The following is a 19,212-nucleotide window of genomic DNA, read 5'->3' on the forward strand; positions in this document are numbered from 1 at the left end:
CCTTAATGTTGGGAGGGTGGGGAGGAAATGGCACAGCAGGAAGTTCTGGCTCTAGCAGCTGCACCAGAGCGGAGTCTGGCCTTGGCTGTGGAGATCTAGACCTGGTCGCGGAGCTCCATTCCTGGCGGCAATCAGGGAGCTCCAGCCCCGGTGGCAGCCGTGCAGCTTAAGCCCTGGAAGCAGTCAGAGAACTCCAACCCAGGGTACCACAGACAACCAAGCAGCAGCAGGGCCAGCCGGGAGCCCTTGCCAGGACCTCCACTGGTCTAGCAAATCCTCTCATTCAGGATGGGTCAGGTCCCAAGGGTGTCAGATCAGGGAGGTCCAACCTATATAATGGCTCTAACTGGGATGATTGGAAATGTGACCATTCATAGAAAATCCTAGGGCTGGAAGAGACCTCAGGAGGTCATCAAGTCCAGCCCCCTGCCCAAAGCAGGACAAATCCCAACTAAATCATCCCAGCCAGGGCATTGTCAAGCCAAGACTTCAAAACCTCTAGGGATAGAGATTCCACCACCTCCCTAAGTAACCCATTCCAGTACTTCACCACCCTCCTAGTGAAATAGTTTTTCCTAATATCCAACCTAGACCTCCCCCACTGTAACTTGAGTCCATTGCTCCTTGTTCTGCCATCCGTCACTACTGAGAACAGCCCTTCTCCATCCTCTTTGGAACCTCCCTTCAGGAAGCTGAAGACTGCTATCAACCCCCCCCCCCCCCACTCTTCTCTTCTGCAGACTAAATAAGCCCAAATCTCTCAGCCTCTCCTTGTAGAACATGTGTTCCAGCCCCCTAATCATTTTGGTTGTCCTCCGCTGGACCCTCTACAATGCGTCCACATCCTTTCTGTAGTGGGAGGCCCAGAACTGGACGCAATACTCCAGATGTGGCTTCATCAGAATAAAGGGGAATAATCACTTCTCTAGATCTGCTGACAATGGTCCTCCTAATGCAATCTAATATTCCATTCGCCTTCTTGGCTATGAGGACACACTGTTGACTCATATCCAGCTTCTCATCCACTGTAATCCCCAGGTCCTTTTCTGCCACACTTCTACTTAGTCGGTCCCCAGCCTGTAACAATGCTTGGGATTCTTCCGTCCCAAGATTAGGACTCTGCACTTGTCCTTGTTGAGCCTCTTCAGATTTCGTTTGGTCCAGTCCTCTAATCTGTCTAGGTCACTCTGGACCCTATCTCTGCCCTCCAACGTATTTACCTCTCCCCCTTCAAAATACTGTTCTCACTTTTACCTGCCACATTAGAGGCAGAAACTGGGTTGGGTCTATCTATCTTCCATATTGACTGGGTGGGGTGAATGGACGAATATTTACAGCAGTAGTTTGGCATTTCAACCCACTCCATGCTCCAAGGCAGATTGGTTTACAGGTATGGGATATAAACACTGCTGCTTGGGGAGCAGGCCTGTCCCACCTTTCTAAGAGCAGCAGCTAATACCCCTTCCCTCTAGGTACACTATGTGCTGACGGTCAGGCAATAGGCTCAGTTTAGGGTTTCTAACTTGCAACTGACTTCCATGTCCATGATTCTGCAGACCAACTTATTTATGCTCAGGACGAAATTTTTGACCTGAAAATACATTAACATTGGTGTGTGCCGTGAGGTTTTTAGAGGGAGGTAGTGGGGAAGGAGGAGGATTGTATTCTGGTGTACGGAAGTACAAAAATGGAAACAGGAAAATACATTACCTTGAGCAGCTATAAATTTATTATTTTCTGTGTAACCCTAGAGAAATAAAAAGTATGGTTAGTTAAAAAATGAAAAGCCAAGATATGCTTTGACAATTGTCTATTTGACATTTAGTTTACAATTAAAATGAACAATCTGAACAAAAGTAAAAAAAATATTAGCTTACATCTATGTATGAAGCATTAATATAGTCTGAAGACTGAATTCCTTCTATTTGGGACAAAATTACTCTGGAATGATCATCTGGGAAGAAAGAAAGTAACTGTGTTATTAGGGTCTGTATGGTAGACAGAGTTATAGTATTTACATCAATCAGATTTTTTCCTCAAAATACTAAGCACTATAACATGCCAGTGATTAAGTCTCATTTTTATGAACCATAGTATTTGCATTATTATTCTGCCATCATTAAATATCATAAAAGGTTGACTAATACAAAGGTGTATATAACAGTTCTGACGTATTGGCCAAATCATGCTGACGTTGTTGATGTAAAACTTATGGAAGATTTTGGTCCCTTACACATTATTTTCCACACCTGAGCCTGCAAAGAGTGACCTTGAAGAAATGTTTCAAAGCTCACCTGTTTCAAAGGCACTTTAAGGTGAATAGACATGAAATAATTTGTTTAACAATTGTGAAGAGGTCTCTTTGTAATTGTACACTGTGCAAAGCCTTTAGGTATCAGGTCAATAAGCCCTCATGATAAAAATCTTGCTGCACCTCCATAATCATACTGGGTTATTGAGAATGCAATACTTTTTGCATAGTGTGGAACACATTTGTAATGGATAGAGTTTTTGCTAGATACCTCAAGCCTGGTCCAAAGCTCAAAGCTCTTATTTATTGTACAAAACGGAACTGAGTTTCAAGAAAGTCATATTACACTTTTGAAAAATTCTAAGAATTCATATAAAAACATACAGAATTAAAGACAAATTTAATGAAAGGCAACTGTTATCCAAAGAGATGCCAACTACAACTGAACTTACTTTACTGACATGTAATTAGTCATATAAATAGCATTTTTATCAATTAATGAGCTTTACTCAGGTATATTCAGTGAATGCAGACAACATTACAGACGTGGTTGATATAGGAGGCATCCAGACATTTGATTGATATTTAGAAAATAAACTGTAAAAACTTACAAGGAAGGATGTTGGGATATCTATTTTTCTCTCTGTTTTCTTCTTTATTTGCCATTTCAAATGTTCCTTGCAAGCATCGAGCTGGTAATGACTACAGCAAAAACAGGTAAAGTCAAGCAAATGCAAGAATATCCCATGTTACCTGTTAGTTGCATAATATGTAAGGAAATATGTGAAAACATATAATGGCCTACGTCTAAGAGAATTAATTTCTCAGTGCACTGTAATTCTTGAAAAAAGCTATTTTCTCCGTCATTCTAGAATAGCTCATAACTCAGAAATGCAACACTACTTTTTAAATTGTAATTATGAAGAACATTGTGACTGTTACTAAGAGAGCAAATAAATTGTTGAGACTCAAGTTGCCATCGCAAAGAGCATATGATACGATGACTTGTAATGCTGTGATCCAGTCACAAAGATGTGGGTGTACAACAACATGGAACTCTACCTTTGAAATTGGCTGGTATGGATCAAATTTGATTTTAATACATGAATATATTTGATTGACAAAGAAAGTTTAATAAATGTTAAGAAAACTGTATCACATATCCACTCCATTTAGCTCAGGCCAGAGCTGGAGCAATGGGGATCCAAAAGTGACTTTGTATCACTTTTATGCCCTGAGTCTAAGAGTGACCTTGGGCGTTGCTAGGCTATTCAGATGACTGAAATGATAACCAAGGTTTAACCAACCTGCTTTAATCAGTTAAACCTGGGATTGTGAATAAACTCTTAGTCACATATTAAGCACCTGAAAATAAAATGCTTTTGTCAGGGCAATCAAAATGAGATTAATTAATAGGAAATTAACAGGAAAAGATTATGTGAAAAAATAGGATAGAAAGAAAAGGAAAGAGAAAAAAAGGATAGGGAGAAAAGGAAGACGACAGCAATAACTCCCAGAGAAGAGCAAATTGCCTCCTAAACTTGGAAGGGGGTGGGGGGAAAAGAGGGCACATTGAAAACCCAGTCTAAACACCTGTGGGACTCAGGGGAGGAGGGGATTGAGAAAGGGGTATTTGGATGTGGAATTTTAATTCCAAATTCTTGTTTATTTGAAAGAACTTTGCTGCTACTCTGGACAAGTCAGGTGGGAGTGATTAAAAGGGCCAGCTGAGAGAAGCTGATTCAGGGCCATTGCTAGCTACAGAGACCCTTTATGCTACCAGAACTGTGTAAAAACTGACTCAATGTAAATGAGAATCAGGCTCAAGTTCTTTACCTAGGTCACAATCCTCAAGTAATTTTTATTCTCTCTCACTCAGCCACAGTAGTTCTACATGTCAGAAGCACAGTAATTGTTTCTGTCTTTTCCCACCCTTCTTTCAACTGTTTTTTTCCCCCAGGAACTTGATCAAACTGAACACAGCTGTATTTATGAATCACTTAAGAGAAAGATGACACAGTATCTATTTCAAGAAACACTCATTGCAGCAATCCCTTCCTGATTCTGGCAATGAATTATATGGAATTCCCCTTTAAAAAGACATCTGAAGCAGCATTGTCATGACTGAACAATGAATATAAAGTGCTTTTTGTTAATTTTTATCATGGAAGACTAGCATATTTTTGTTTTTGGTTTCAGTATACTACTTCCTTCAGAACAAATGGGTATAGCATAGGGTATAGCTCTTCACCACAGAATTAACTTCAATTATTTACACTTGCACAACTCCTCTCAAGTTACTCTAGCTCGTCTAGCTCATGTGGGAGCAGCCATTCCGAGAAATCACATTCAAGTTGCTGTGTGTCCACACGGATGCTGAACTGGGTCTTGTGTGGACTAAGACTTCTGGAGCACATATCCTAAGCTTCATTAAGTTAAACTACTCTACAAATTCTTTCCCAGTGAATTGTGAGACAGCCCGTCTGCCTTTTTGGGGCAAATGGGGAATACTGGAAGGCACTAAAAAACTAAATACTGAATAGCACTAGTCTGTGTCCACACAAGTGTTTGCTGCTGCTGAGTAATGCTCACTCAAACTCTAGCCTATATACCTCAAGACAAATCAAATTAAAAGCACCTCCATAAATGAGTTAACAGTTTGTGCGCCTGGACAGGACTCAAAATAGGAGCAAAGCCCAGGTTATAGCTTAAATTAACATAGCACTTAAGAGAATGCCTATGATGGCTGCGAGTGGGTGCCTAGTGCTGTGTGTCTGCTCAATGCTCACAACAGCTCCTGCCTGCATGGTAACATGTCCACTGGAATCAAAGTAACAGATTTCCTGTGACAGCTGCTGGCCTGCTACATTGCTTAAAGGGGAGTTTTGTACTGTGCAGGAGGATGCATTTTTTCCTATCTCCATAAGGGGACAATGTGTACCTGCCTCATCTGACTTGCATGACCTGTCCTGCCTACTCCCCACATTCTAAGTCCTCAGAATCTGAATTGGGGAAGACAACTTCTGGGTCAGGAGGTTCTTCCATGAAGATAGCTAAATTCCCTCCCCTCCTCCACTCACTCACTCTCTCATGCTCTTTGAGGGGAAGTGGTAAGATCCGTGTACACCACTAGAAACCATAGTCTCACCATGTATCTACATTGTTAAAAATTTCAGTCTTCTGAGTCTGAATTGCACCATCAATCAAACCCCAGTAAAATGTTTTAAACTTTCTAAAACAAATTATTATACAGTATGGGAAGGCACTGAAAAACCAGCAGTAACTGTGTGCCAGATAAGCACGTTCAAAATCTCAAACTATTCTTTGCGGGTCTAATCCTGCCAACACTTATGCATATGGAAAATTCTACTAAGCACGCTGGAAAAATAAAATGGGATGAAGAATACATATGCTCAGTCATTGTTCTTATGCCACTCTCCTTCCCTCATGTTCCATGTCTTTCTGTCTGACTGGAATGTATTTGCACGGGGAATCCCACTGACATGCTTCAAGTTAATCATGTGCATAAGTGTTAGCAGGATCAGGGTAAATTCTGAGGCAATAATCTGGTTCTCATACATATCTGCAAAGCACCAAGTACTTTTTCTGCTATATAAATAAATAATGATAAATATAAATAAGGCACATTTATGGTGAATTTATGGAACCCCACCCCCAAACAACTAGTTAGCATATCGGTATTTAATTATTTGCTGTAAAGAAAGATAGCGGATGAATGCTGAGAGTTTTTTCCACAAACAAACAGAAAAAAGAAAACACCTACAAGACAGAGTTCTGTTACCCCTTTTCATGGTCCTAGTTTCAAATTATTTATCTAGGTGTACACTGAAAATTTTTAAAAGGCCTATTAAAGGCACTATGTAGCTTTGCCAAAGTACCTGAAACATTTTTGGAGGTTTGGCTCCCTTAATCGGTACCCTCAGCCATCTGTTAAACACTGCAGTTCCTGAGGCCTCAAGAATTGATAATGGTCTTTAACTTTAATTAAACATACAGTTTTATTTTTTAAACAAAGATTACCGAGATTGAAAATAGCAAGAGTGCCTGCCGGGAGCTAATATCAACTCCAGTCCTGGATAGATCACTAGCAAAATATTATGGGACTTCCCAGTGCTCCACCAGGAAGATGGGTGAGCAACTCTCTCGCTAACAGAAGGTTTTTGTTCACACTGTTAAACAATAGAATACTAATTGAAATGTATTAAAAGGCTTGGGTGTTTTTCTACATTTTCAAATATTTTTATTTCAATTACCCCGAAGAATACAAAAAACAGGGCTCATTCTATTATTTTATTATAAATATTTGTACTGTAAAAATAATAGTATTTTTCAATTCACTTCATACAAATGCTGTAGGGCAATCTCTTTAACATGAAAGTGTAACCTACAAAAGTAGATCTGTTTTGGTTATATAACTGCACTCAGAAAGAAAACAACGTAAAGTAGGGGTGGGCAATAATTTTTTTGGAAATTTGGAAACTTTTGAAGTTGCCCCAGGACACAAAGGAAGGGGTGGAGTATTGAGCAGAAGGGGTGGGATATCAAGTGGAAGGGGTGTGGACAAGATATTGCTGGGTTCCCCACCCCCAGACAATGATTGGCCTGGGAGTAAGGGAGTGCTTTGCCCCCACCCTACATTCACCCAAGGTGCCCATGCCCCTGGCATGAGGGGAGAATTCCCTCGCTCCCCTGCCCCTTGGCCAATTAGAGACAAGGGTGGGGGAGCACACGAAGCCTCCTCTACTGCCCCCTCTTCCCCTGCGAGCAGCGCATGGCGCTTCAAAGTGCCACGTACTCCTGGCAGGGTGGGAGGAGGCTTCGCATGTTCCCCTGCTCTCAGGCCCTAATTGGCCTAGGGGCAGAGGAGCAGTAGGGCCTCTGTGGGCCAGATCCACTCGCTTGGTAGGCTGGGTCTGGCCTGCGGAGGCCCTTTTGTCCACCCCTGAGGTAAAACTTACAGTCTACAAGGTATACTCAGTCCTACTTCTTGTTCACCCAATCACTCACACAAACCAGTTTGGTTACAATTTGCAGGAGATAATGTTGTTCCCTTCTTGTTTACAATGTCACCAGGAAATAAGAACAAGCATTCGCATAGCATTTGTGCAGCTGGCATTTAAAGATATTTACATGCCAGATATGCTAAACATTCATATGCCCCTTCATGCTTCAGCCACCAATCCAGAGGACATGCTTCCGTGCTGGTGGAATTCATTAAAATTTGTGAATGAACTTCTTGGGGAGAATTGTATGTTCTCTGTTTTGGTTTACCAATTCTGCCATATACTTCATGTTATATCTGTCTCAGTTGATGACCAGCACATATTCATTTGACAAAACACAAAGATTTCTAAAAATAGCTACAGCACTCAACCTAAGGTTTCAGAATCTTAAGTGCTGTCCAAAATCTAAGTAAAACTGAGTTGGAGCATGCTTTCCAAAGTCTTAAAAGAGTAATGCTCCCATGAGGAAACTGCAGAACCCAATGCACCAGAAAAAAAAATGGTCAGCCTTCTGATTGTGGCATCTAACTCAAGATGATGAAAACGAACATTCATCCATCCACTCTGCTTTGGATTGTTATTGAGCAGAATCCACCATCAGCATGAATGCATGTCCTCTGGAATGATGGTTGAAGCATGAAAGGACGTTTGAATCTTTAGCACATATGGCTCAAATATCTTGCGACACTGGCAACTAGAGTGCTATGCAAATGCTTGTTCTAACTTTCAGGGGATATCATAAACAAGAAGGGGGTAGCATGATCTCCTGCAAAGTGTAACCTAACTGGTTTGTCTTAAGTTCTTGGCTAAACAAGAAATAGGACTGAGTGGCTTGTAGGCTCCGAAGTTTTACTTCATTTTGGTTTTGAGTGAAGTTATGTATAAAAAAAAATCTGCATTTGTAAGTTACACTTTCACAGTAAAGGCATTGCACTACAGTACTTGTCTTAGGTACACTTAAACATCTCTTTTGTTTTTACCGCGCACATATTTGTAATGAAAATAATTATAAGTAAACACTGTTCACTTTGTATTCTCAGAATTGTATTATATTATTAACAGTGTGATTATTGCACAAATAATCGTGATTATTTTTTAAATCTCTTGACAGGTCTATTTTTCATGATTTCAAGGATTGTTTGGGGTTATTTTAAGGGAAAATTTGCAAAAAAAAATATGGAAAAAATAGCACCCCATCAAAATTTTTTTTGTTGTGCCAAGAGGTTCCAGTTTCTTAATACATTCCTTTTGCGACTGGTATTGAAATGTTAGACCTTTTTTACAGTTCTACTGCTTTTGAGCATATCACTTTCCATCTTATCACCATTTTTTCTTCCTTTACTGACACCTGTCAGTTATGAGGGCCTGCAGGAGAGCCATATTCCAGGCAACCTAACAAGCTCAGGGATATGCTGAGGGAAATAGAAATGAATAACAAGTGGGTGTGACATGGCCCCTAATATCACAGAAGCTCGGGAGTGGACCCAATATGGCATACTTCCTCCCACCTTCAGAAGTACTGGGCAAAACCTGTCTATACAGCCACCAAGCAACTGCAAATCTAGGGCAATGGAGAGCAAACATGCTGACTTTTTCTGACCAAGTGAAATACTTCAGGAAAACCGTATTGCTCAGATAGCAATTGGAACCACCACTCCTCTGCTAATAATGCTGCTGAAAAAATGGGTGTACTGGAGAACTGCCAAGAGGCACTCACCCTCCTTACAAATACCACAGAACTGAGCAGAACTCCAAAGAGCAACGTTTCTCAAAGATCACTGAGCTACTGATTAAAAAGACCTTAGGTCTCTTATCCCCTCTTACAGAGGGGAGACCGTCATCCTCAGAGGCTTGAATGCCGCAGAGCTTTCTGACTGCCTTTCCTCTCCTCTGTTCTTTTTCTGCACCAAGGCTGCACAGTTTAAGATCCCAGACTTTGATAAAATAAAACAGTTCAGTTTTACCAAATACAATGTGTAATTATCACAACTCTAATTAAAATTTATAACTCTTCTGTAAAACAGAGGCCTGTACTCCAGCACCGAGGAAGGGAGAGAATGAGAGAGATAGCTCAATGGATCATAGTTGTACGCAAGACACTTCTGTGTTCAAACTCAGGAGAGAGAACAAATAAGAATCAGCTTAAGGTCTCCACCACAGGTCCCACTAGACGTTTGTCTCCATGGCTAAACAACTGCACACTTCAACACACATCAGTCTCTCTCAGGATCAGAACTGAAATAACTGGGTGCTAAACATCAGAAATGAAGAACATCAGCAATCTGTGTGCAGAAACTTATTCTGTGTGGAGAAACTTACTCTGTGCTTGCCCAGAATTCCTCATGCTATAAGTGCCACTAGACCAGGGGTGGGCAAAAGGGCTTCTGCGGGCTGGATCCGGCCTGCCAAGCAGGTGGATCCAGCTCACGGAGACCCTGCTGCTCTCCCACTCCACTCTGCCCCCACCCTGCGAGCAGTGTGCAGTGCTTCATAGCGTTCCACCGCAAAGCTTCCTCCCACCCTGCCAGGAGCACGCGGTGCTTTCAAGCACTACGCACTGCTTGCAGGGTGGGGGCAGAGCAGAGAAGGCTTCATGAGCTCGCCTGCCCAAAGGCCCTAATTGGCCTGGGGGTGGGGGACTGCGCAAAGCCTTCTCCCACTCTGTCAGGAGCACAGCACCGTGCGCTGCTTGCAGGGGTGGAGGGTGGGGAGAGCGGAGGAGGCTTCGCGTGCTCCCCTGACCTCAGACCCTAATTGGCTTAGGGGAAGGGGAGCACACCAGGGGCATGGGCACCTTGGGGAAACTTGGGGTGGGGGCAAAGGCACTCCCTCACCCCCAGACCAATCACTTTCTGGGGGTGGGGAACCTGGAAATATCTTGGCCCCGCCCCTTCCTGTGCGGCACGGGACCACTTCAAAAATTTCCAAAGTGGCCACCAGCAAAAAATTATTGCCTACTCCTGCACTAGACACACATTTAATTAGAAAAAAATCTCAACGTCACATATGTCAATTCTTGATTTTATATGCCCCTTCCCTGTGACAAAAAACAACACAAAAATGAAACAAACATACATTATATTCTTCCCGAAACTGTTTCCCATCATCTGCTGATCTTATCCGTATTTCTTCCTCCAGATGCCCCACTGGAATAGGAAAGTACTTTTTGGGGCCAGAAGGAGACCTGCTAAGTAGCATCACTCTTTGCTGTTCTGTCAAACCAAAGAAAATAAATATTAAAAATATATCCTGAAAGAGGGACAACTAGCTATTCCATTATTCAAATGGCGACCCAATTAGTTTTGTGAAACACCTTGGAAAAAGGAACAGGTGGGCAAGATAATATCTGTTACTGGGCCAACATCCTAAAACTGAAATGGCTACAAAAGTACGGCAATCAATCTAGTAACATAGTTGATTTTCATAAAAATAACTAGCCAGGTGATTTCTCTGAACACACACAGGATTAAAACAATGCCAAAAGCTGGTGTACTAATGTTAATAATTAGAGTTTATAACTTTAATTTGTAACAATACAAATGTGACGAAACATCATTTGGGGAGGGAGCATGGCCTATCAGTTCCTCAAACTCACCAAGAGCTCCTCTCTGAGAAGCATGAGGTTGAAGGGAATTTTTTTAAGATACATAATTTAAGGAAAATAATTTGTAAATCTATTTTACAAATGGTTTTATTTCTCAAAAATAAGCCACATTTTGCCAGACGCCAGAAACACTGCAATATTTACAAAAACTACATTTAAATAAGTGTTTTGCTCTCAGTAAACAAATTCACGAGATAATTTTGGATTGCTTCAAACAAGTTATCTGTAACCAAAAAATATAGGAAGCATCTGTACCTGAATTTAGCTTCTGCTCCAAAACAGCAAATAAATAAATAAATAAATATTTGCACCATGCAGCCAAACTGGACCTATATTCGGAAAGTATACTTTTCCACCAGCATTTCATTGTAAGCACCAATACATACCTGCAAACATGCAAACACATGGTCTAGTCTAGTCTTTCTGCACCACACAGAAAACAAAAGGAGGTCAGTCTCCAGTTGGCTACACCAGTCCCAAGTTGCTGGCTGCTCTGAGTACAGATGGCAACAGTTAAAGTGACTGTTCTTTTACAGCAATTCCATCCCCTGTGGGATGGTTTTACGTAGCACCTGCTATTCTGGAATTCCCTTCCACCAGCTACATCTGCTAGCTTTATGGCCACTGTGCACCAGTAGACCAATTAGAAAATTAGATCCAGTGTGCAAACATACTGCATTTTAAAACAACAGTGATGTTGGAAGAGTTGTGAAATCATAATACAGGAAGTTTCCTTGAGATTAACAGATTTGTTTAAAAGAAAACAAAAACACTTCTCTACAAACAGACAGACACAACACTACTTTCAACAACCATGCTGCATATCAGTTGCTGTATTAGCCATTCCACAGAGTAATAGTAGAATCTGCTTGCTGGCTAGTGTATCTCAATACACTGAAAATTCCAATATGTTCTAACTGATATTAGAAAATGTAACACTGAACAGGAAGTTATGCTCATTTGGTTTATATTTAGAACTACAAATAAACCAATGTTTTCAGTTTGCAAGAAGCAACATGAAAGCCACAGAAAAGGGAGGTAATTTTCCCTTGTGATTACTTTTTTCCTTTACTCTTTTCTCTCCCCCCCCCATTATTGTGTCATGAGTAATATATGGATGACCTATAATTCCCAATCTACTTTGCCATCTTTGAATCTTTATTGTGCTTGATGGTCGAAATCTAGTCTAATTTGATACACTGTTTCTTAATAAAAACATTAGAAAATCCATTGGCGAATATTTTCTCTTTTTGGACTGCATCTTTTTTTAATGCTATTCTCTTACAGTAACTTCCATTTCATCCCACCCTTTTATGTTTTAATTTGTCTATCGAGTTGCAAAAGCAGTTATTTAAACACAAGTCTTGTTTTAAAACAAACATTTTAATCCCTTTTATCTTAAAGTGAAACAGGTGCAGATCATAGACTCATAGAACACTAGAACTGGAAGGAACCTCGAGAGGTCATCAAGTCCAGTCCCCTGCCCTTATGGCAGGACCCAGTACCATCTAGACTATTCCTGATAACTTAAAGGTCATAAGGAATCTTTCACTAACAAACCAGTTACACAGCATTGCAATGGAGAAACAAAATCCGGGAAAGTTATAATGTTAAGTTGCAAATGATGAAACAGAAAGGAGAAGAAAGGGGGAATTATTTTTAAAAATTAGCAAAGGTTCCTTCGTTTTCTTTTAAATAAACAAAGACAGCACTAGTGATACAACAAAGAAACAAAGACAGTGATACAACTAATCCTCAAAGTTTAAATAATTAAATTCTTAATTTCCAGAATTAATGTGAGTATACACAACACACAGACAGACAGTCACACACACACAGAGACAAACACACACAGAGTAAAATTCTTGCTAAAAAACAAAGCCAAATTTCATTACCTTGCTCTTCTAAGATTCCATTTGGCATCTTTTTGTCACTAGAGTTCACAACAGCTTTCCTATGTTTTCTGAACCTTAAAAAACCAAAACCAAAATTAATTTGCATAATTGTGTTTGAAAGGTAACAGATACTCTTCCAGATGAACATGTACAAACCACGTAATTCTGGAGAAACTCTTTCTGTTCATCTTCAGAGTATTGTGTTGTATTATTTACCGTTGCATACGACATGCTTTGCTTCTCTAAACTGTGATCTGAAACTTCAGTTACCGCATATATGTAGAAATGCTTTCATTTCCTTATTAGATCATATCAAAACATGACCAATGAGTGCAGCACTTAACAGCTCCCTACCTGAAAAAATAGCCAGCTAGAAGAATGAAAATGATGAACACAAGAAGCAGGATCAACATTGAAGTAAGTAGTTGTTGGTGTGAATTGTTCTCTTCTGGAGGCTCTATAAATAAAAAACACCAAGAGTGTTGTGATGAAATTCTCAGTAGAGTAAAGATAAAATTGAAAGTATACACTTACAAAACCTGATTTAAATGCAGTGACTAGTTTCCAAAAGGCTTGCCTCTAAGGACAAAGTTTGCAGGGAACACAGATTTGGTGGCTTTGTGTGGTCCATTGATTGTATCAATTTGCTAATAGTATCAATTGCTACTTTTTAGTGAATAAATTCAATGCTGAAGCCCTTAATTAAGGGGACATATTTTCAAAAATTAGTGCTAACACCTGTCAGCTCTTGAGTATAACAAGGTGAGTGAGGTAGTATTTTTTATTGGAACAGCTTCTGTTTGTAAGAGAGACAAGCATTCAAACTACACAAAAGCTCTTCCTCAATTCTGGTGCAGGTATTCTGAGTGTAACAGCCAAACACAAGATCAAACAGGTAGTTTAATATACTTTGCACATATTCTAAAGGACCATTCAGGTGGAAGTGGCCTTTTAAACACTCTTGTATTCATAGCTCAAAAAAAAGGTTAGAGGATTACCGATTGTTGTATTAAGCAATTAATACAGTATCTTAATTAAGATCATAATTTTAAGCATCGAGAAAAATTATGAATTTAAGCTTCCAAGATCATCTTCAGAATGCATTGTGCAGGTTTCCTTTGAGGATGAGGACTGATAGGTCAGTGATCACTTAGGGAAAAGTGGCATTCCTATCTTTTATCATTTTCCTATGTAAGTTCATTCAAGAACTCGGTCTAGTTTCACTCACATAGCTGTTACTGGGGTATTTAATGCACTGAATGAGTTACACCATATGTAGTGATAGGCATGTGTAGGATCTTGAATGATGCATGGGGGGGGGGTCATAGATCACTGGAGCAGTGAAGAGATATCTGTAGGTTTTGCATCTGTTGTTCATTATATTATACTTAGCATTTTCCTAAAAGGAGATTAAAAGAACGGTAGCTGATTAACAGATCTGTAATATCTACTTATGCTAAACTCTCTGTTTGGCCCTGTGCTCAGTTGTAACACAACTTGGGTACCTTTCTCAGATCTGAGGAAGAGCTTTGTGTAACTCAAAAGCTCATCTCATCAACAGATGTTGGTCCAATAAAAGATACTACCTTCTCTCTCCAATAAGGACTGACAAGGCTGCAACAATATTGCATATAGCTCTTTATGTCATTTATATTTGTGAGAGCAATTGAGAGTATTGCAAAGTTAATTAGCAAAAGAGTGAAGACCTAGTGAAAAAGACAGCAGATTCTCTCACCCACACCAGTATAAATTCACCATTACAGAATTATATTCAAAGGTTCCAAGAATTAGACTGACATAGAATTCCTTGTTTGGCTGGTTTTTTGGGTGGCTAGTTGCGGTGTACAGAGCAGTGGATTTAGGGGGAAGAGTGAGAAGTTTAGTGAAGTCAGTGAAGATATACTGATTTATACTAGGGGAGGAGCTGGTCAAAAATATGTACTTTATTCAGCAGATGTAGCAGCATATATGGGGTACTCAATTTTTATATAGATTTGCGTATTCATAAGCCACGTAAGTGTGTAAGAATGGTGGTGCTTATGCTAATCCTTACATAACAGAATCATGAATGAAGACTCTACATGTGAGCTACAGTAAAATCTTAGTTACTAATACCAGAGTTATGAACTGAACAGTCAACCACACATCTCATTTGGAATTGGGAGGCACACTATCAGGCAACAGCGGAGGGGAAAAAAACCTAAATATTGTGTTAAACGTAAACTACTAGAAAAATAATGGGAAAGAAGCATTCTTCTTCTGCGGAGTAAAACTTCAAAGCTGCATTAAGTCAATGTGCTTTTGTAAACTTTTGAAAGAACCACCATAGCATTTTGTTCAGAGATACTAACACTTCAGAGTTATGAACAACCTCCATTTCTGAAATGTTCATATGTCTGAAGTTCTACTGTACTTGGAATTAGGATTGTCAGGTGTCCGGTTTTCTACCGGACAGTCCAGTTTTTGGGCCCTCTGCCCGGTAAAAAAAATCCAGAAAATACCGGACATGTGCAATGTCTGGTATTTCCTGGTTTTCCGGCTGGACGCCGGACAGAAGCCTGGCAGGGGCGGGAGGAGGGACTGGGAAGCGGGGCGCGATCGGCGTTGGGAGCCCTGGTTGCGTGTGAGGAGGAGGAGGGGCAGCCCGGTCCATGCTCCTGCGCGCTGGTCAAGCGTGTGGTGGAGCCGCAGCCAGACTGACTCGTGCGGGATGGGAGTGCCCTGAGATCTGCACAGCCCGGGTCAGTCCTGCTCCCCGTCGGCTGATTCACTCCCCTCCCCTCTCCTAGATGGCTAGCTGGCTGGCTGGGTCTCCCTGACTTCTCCTCCCAGTCTTCCCCGGACAGTCTCCCTACCGCCAGCTCTGCCTCCTGCTGGCCGGTTCCTGCTTCGGATCTTCCCCGGCCAGCCCCGCTGCACCCCCCGCCAGCCCTGCATCTGGCAGCCAGTTCTCCCCCCTCCTCCTCCTGGGCTCCCCCAGCCAGCTCCGCCCCCGCCGGCCGCTCCCTCCTCCCAATATCCCGCAGCCAGCCCCGTTCCGCCCAACCCCCCCCCAACCGACCAGCCCTCCTTCCCGTCGGCCCCCCTATCGCCCCCAGCCAGCCCCGTTGCCCCCCCCCCCCCGTTAGCTCTGTTTCCCCTCCCCCCTTCCTCCCAGCCAGCACTGCTCTCCTCCCGGCCAGTCTCTTTCCCTCCTCCCGCCATGAAGCGTGTCGGGTATTTTTTTTTTTAATGACTACCTGGTAACTCTACTTGGAATCCATTACAACCACAGTTTTAAGGCTTATGCTGCACTTGCTAATACTGAACATTGTAAAATGAAATTCATTTGAATGTTAAATTTTCATTTCCTCTGTGTCCTTATGCTAGTAGTAACCTTTTAATTGTAGTACACAATCTGACTTACAGTATCTCCTGACAACCATGTGGTTTAAACAAAACCAAAAACCTCAACCAGTTTCATGCTTTAGCTGTGCTGCTTTACACCTTATGGTGTAGAAAGCAAGGAGAACCCTAACCAACTCTCCTAATGCCACACAGCCAACACCTCCTGGAACCCCATTGGTGGTGGTGGGGGAGGGAATGGAAAGCATGTTCCAAAGGTAGAATTCTCCTTCTCCAGGAAAAGGATACCCCTTGCATACATGCAGAGAGAAGAGCATGAGCCCTATTAGCCTTACTCCCAGTTTCCTGCTCTAAGCGGTTCACAACACTGACTCACAGCCCAAGCTGAGTATGTCTGGATAAGAATTATTTAAAATGGAAGAACAAAATAAAAGATTGGGATAAGAAGAAAAGAGAATACAATATGGATGTACAGGGAGAATATAACAGTGGGTAGATAAGGAATTAGGACAGAAAATGAGCTTTAGGTATATACAGTTTGGGGGTAGAAGGCTATTCTACGAAGGAATGACTCAATTAACATAATATTACTGAGAGACTGGTAGACTAATGTGATATGGGAAATAAATAATAAAAACGACATGTAAGATGAAAGAACAAAAAACGACAGGCAACGAAAAAAGATATAACATTTATTTTGATTAGGTTTTACCATCTCGCTGTTGCAGCAAGACCCAGATGGAGGATGTATTAGTCAGCACTTATTTATAGCATCAATAGTGTTTTTTGCACAGTAACTCAGGCTTATCAGAGAACAAAGAAAACAAATTCACTAACTAACTCTAGTTAGGGAGGTCATCATATGCTTCCCCTCTTCAGACACTGGGAAATTCAGTTGGTCAGCAGGATGCTCCATCATAGGACATTTTATTTATATGAACACAAAAAAGATGATCTACCCCAAGCATCACCGTGTACTGACACACATCACAAGAACAAAAAATCCTAAATAGCAGTTTATCACCTCTTGCCAACTAAAAACCCCCTCAACTTCCCTAATTCTCCTGCCCCACGCAAAACTCCCTTCCATCCCACAACCATAAGCTTTCCTTTGGAACAACTCAACCAATGGATGTGCCCAGCAGCATGCCTCTTGGGCTAATGAAAACCCTCATGGAGAATGCTTTAGAGTCACTCCCAGGGCCGGCCCACAACATTTTGGCACCTCAAGTGGAAAGTTCAAATGACGCCCCCATGCCTCCTCACTTGGGCCAAAACTTTGAAAGGTCTCAATTCTGCCTTCTTCCTGTTCTACTCCTCTCATGTTACTGCAGAGAGGATACATATGCACCAGCATCAGACACAATTTTCTACACTCTGGGTCCTAGTGGCGCCTCCCCCCCCCCCCCCACAGTCTGGCACCTGAGGCAGCCGCCTCAGTTCACCTCATGGTAAGGCCAGCCCTGGTCACCCCACTTTTAAATACAGGGGTAACCAGCTCAAACACCTCTGCTGAAACAGTGTGACATGAGGAAAGAGTGTGGGACATGGCTGCTTGAGAAACCACCTATCTAGGGCTTTATAAGTTAAAAAAAAAAGACTCAAATTCAAGCTGGAAATCAGTAGGTATCCAAAGCAGAGCACAGAGCTCAGGTGACATGTGCTGTCACTAGAAAGCACTGCATAATAAGTAGGTTGCGTTCTATTCCACCTCAAGCTTCTGAACTGACTTAAGTTGTAGCAATATAATATATAATATAAAAAATAGTACTTCTGAGAGGTTTTCTGCAACAGGATAGTGCCTGGTACATGTAATCCTACTTCCATATCCTGATTTCAAGGGACAAACAAGACAAGAATGGCTTATGCATCATTTTAACTGCCCATCATGGCCTTGTTTCTCCCCCCTCCACCTGAAATCAAGGAAGTTAGCTTGGAAACACAGATGTCATGTCCTTCATTACAGTTCTGTGAATTTAACAAAACAGCAACCATGTCACACTGGCAACCTTACACTATGCGTGAGAGCTGCATGCAGGCATCACTTTTTTTTTTTTAATGTTGCTCACATTTATTATTTTGTATTTTCCCCAAAGTTTGTTGTTAGTAAATTAGCAACCCATTCATAAATTGAGGGCCAAGGTTACTTTGCCCCAGAGGCCTGGCAGTGGCCTTTAACCAGCCAGCAATCTACATAGTAAGAGAAATTAAAACACTTCAAGGGCAGACTGAATGATTGTGGCTCCATAACTGCGTCTTCAATCAGTACTGCTGCAGCAGATTGAGACATAGACAGGTACATGCTGAGGAAGCAGATTACTTTTACTATAGATCTTCAATCTAATCACTTCCATGGAGAATGTTCAACCATTGCAATACAGACATAACAAGTTAGAGGAGTAAGGTAGATTCACTGGAGAGTAGAGCTAGGGTCCAGAATGACCTAGACAAATTGGAGGAATGGGCCAAAAGAAATTTGATGTGGTTCAACAAGGACAAGTGCAGAGTCCTGTATTTATGAAGGAAGAATCCCAAGCACTGCTACATGCTGGGGACAGACTGGCTAAGAGGAAGTTCTGCAGAAAAGGACCTGGGGACTACAGTGGATGAGAATCTGGATATCATTCAACAGTGTGCCCTTGTAGCCAACAAGGCTAATGACATTTTGGGGTGCATTGCCAGCAGATCTAGGGAAGTGATTATTCCCCTTTATTTGGCACTGGTGGCCACATTGGAATAATGTATCTAATTCTGGAGAAAACCCTCCCCAGCCATTACAGAAAGGATGTGGATGCATTAGAGCAGAGCTATTCAACTTTGGAAGTCCCGGGGGCCACGATGATACCCAAAGCACATGCTGAGGGCCGCAACTTAAGCGCAGTTGCATATATGCAAATAACTTCTTTCATACTGACAGGCATGAGTACAGAGATTAAGGCGAGACTACAAAACACACAGGCCCCATTTAAGTCAGTTCTGCTGACAATAATAAAATGCAATATTTACCCAATTTCCACCCATACGACAGCACTTTTAATGAGAAATGACAGTTCAGCAATTTAACTACTAAAACACATATCAACAGAAGACCAT

General features: G+C 41.5%; 1 protein-coding gene across 11 annotated transcripts in view; it reads right to left on the reverse strand.

Moving 5' to 3' along the window:
* PTPRE (protein tyrosine phosphatase receptor type E) overlaps nt 1-19,212 on the reverse strand; it is a 263,311-nt gene that overhangs the window by 59,328 nt on the left and 184,771 nt on the right. For 8 of the 11 annotated variants that reach the window (XM_075935266.2, XM_075935265.2, XM_075935272.2 and 5 more), the window contains 6 exons: nt 13,129-13,231; nt 12,775-12,848; nt 10,351-10,487; nt 2,863-2,953; nt 1,878-1,954; nt 1,711-1,747 (listed from right to left, as the gene is read on the reverse strand). In XM_075935266.2, coding sequence (XP_075791381.1) covers nt 1,711-1,747; nt 1,878-1,954; nt 2,863-2,953; nt 10,351-10,487; nt 12,775-12,848; nt 13,129-13,231 — 519 coding nt within the window. Of the gene's footprint in view, nt 1-1,710; nt 1,748-1,877; nt 1,955-2,862; nt 2,954-10,350; nt 10,488-12,774; nt 12,849-12,930; nt 13,106-13,128; nt 13,232-19,212 lie in introns of those variants that run through there. The other 3 variants (XM_006121371.5, XM_089780181.1, XM_075935274.2) reach the window with 3 other exon arrangements.

The sequence above is a fragment of the Pelodiscus sinensis genome, chromosome 8 (assembly GCF_052426305.1).
Source record: "Pelodiscus sinensis isolate ZL-2025 chromosome 8, ASM5242630v1, whole genome shotgun sequence".
Classification (NCBI taxonomy): domain Eukaryota; kingdom Metazoa; phylum Chordata; order Testudines; family Trionychidae; genus Pelodiscus; species Pelodiscus sinensis.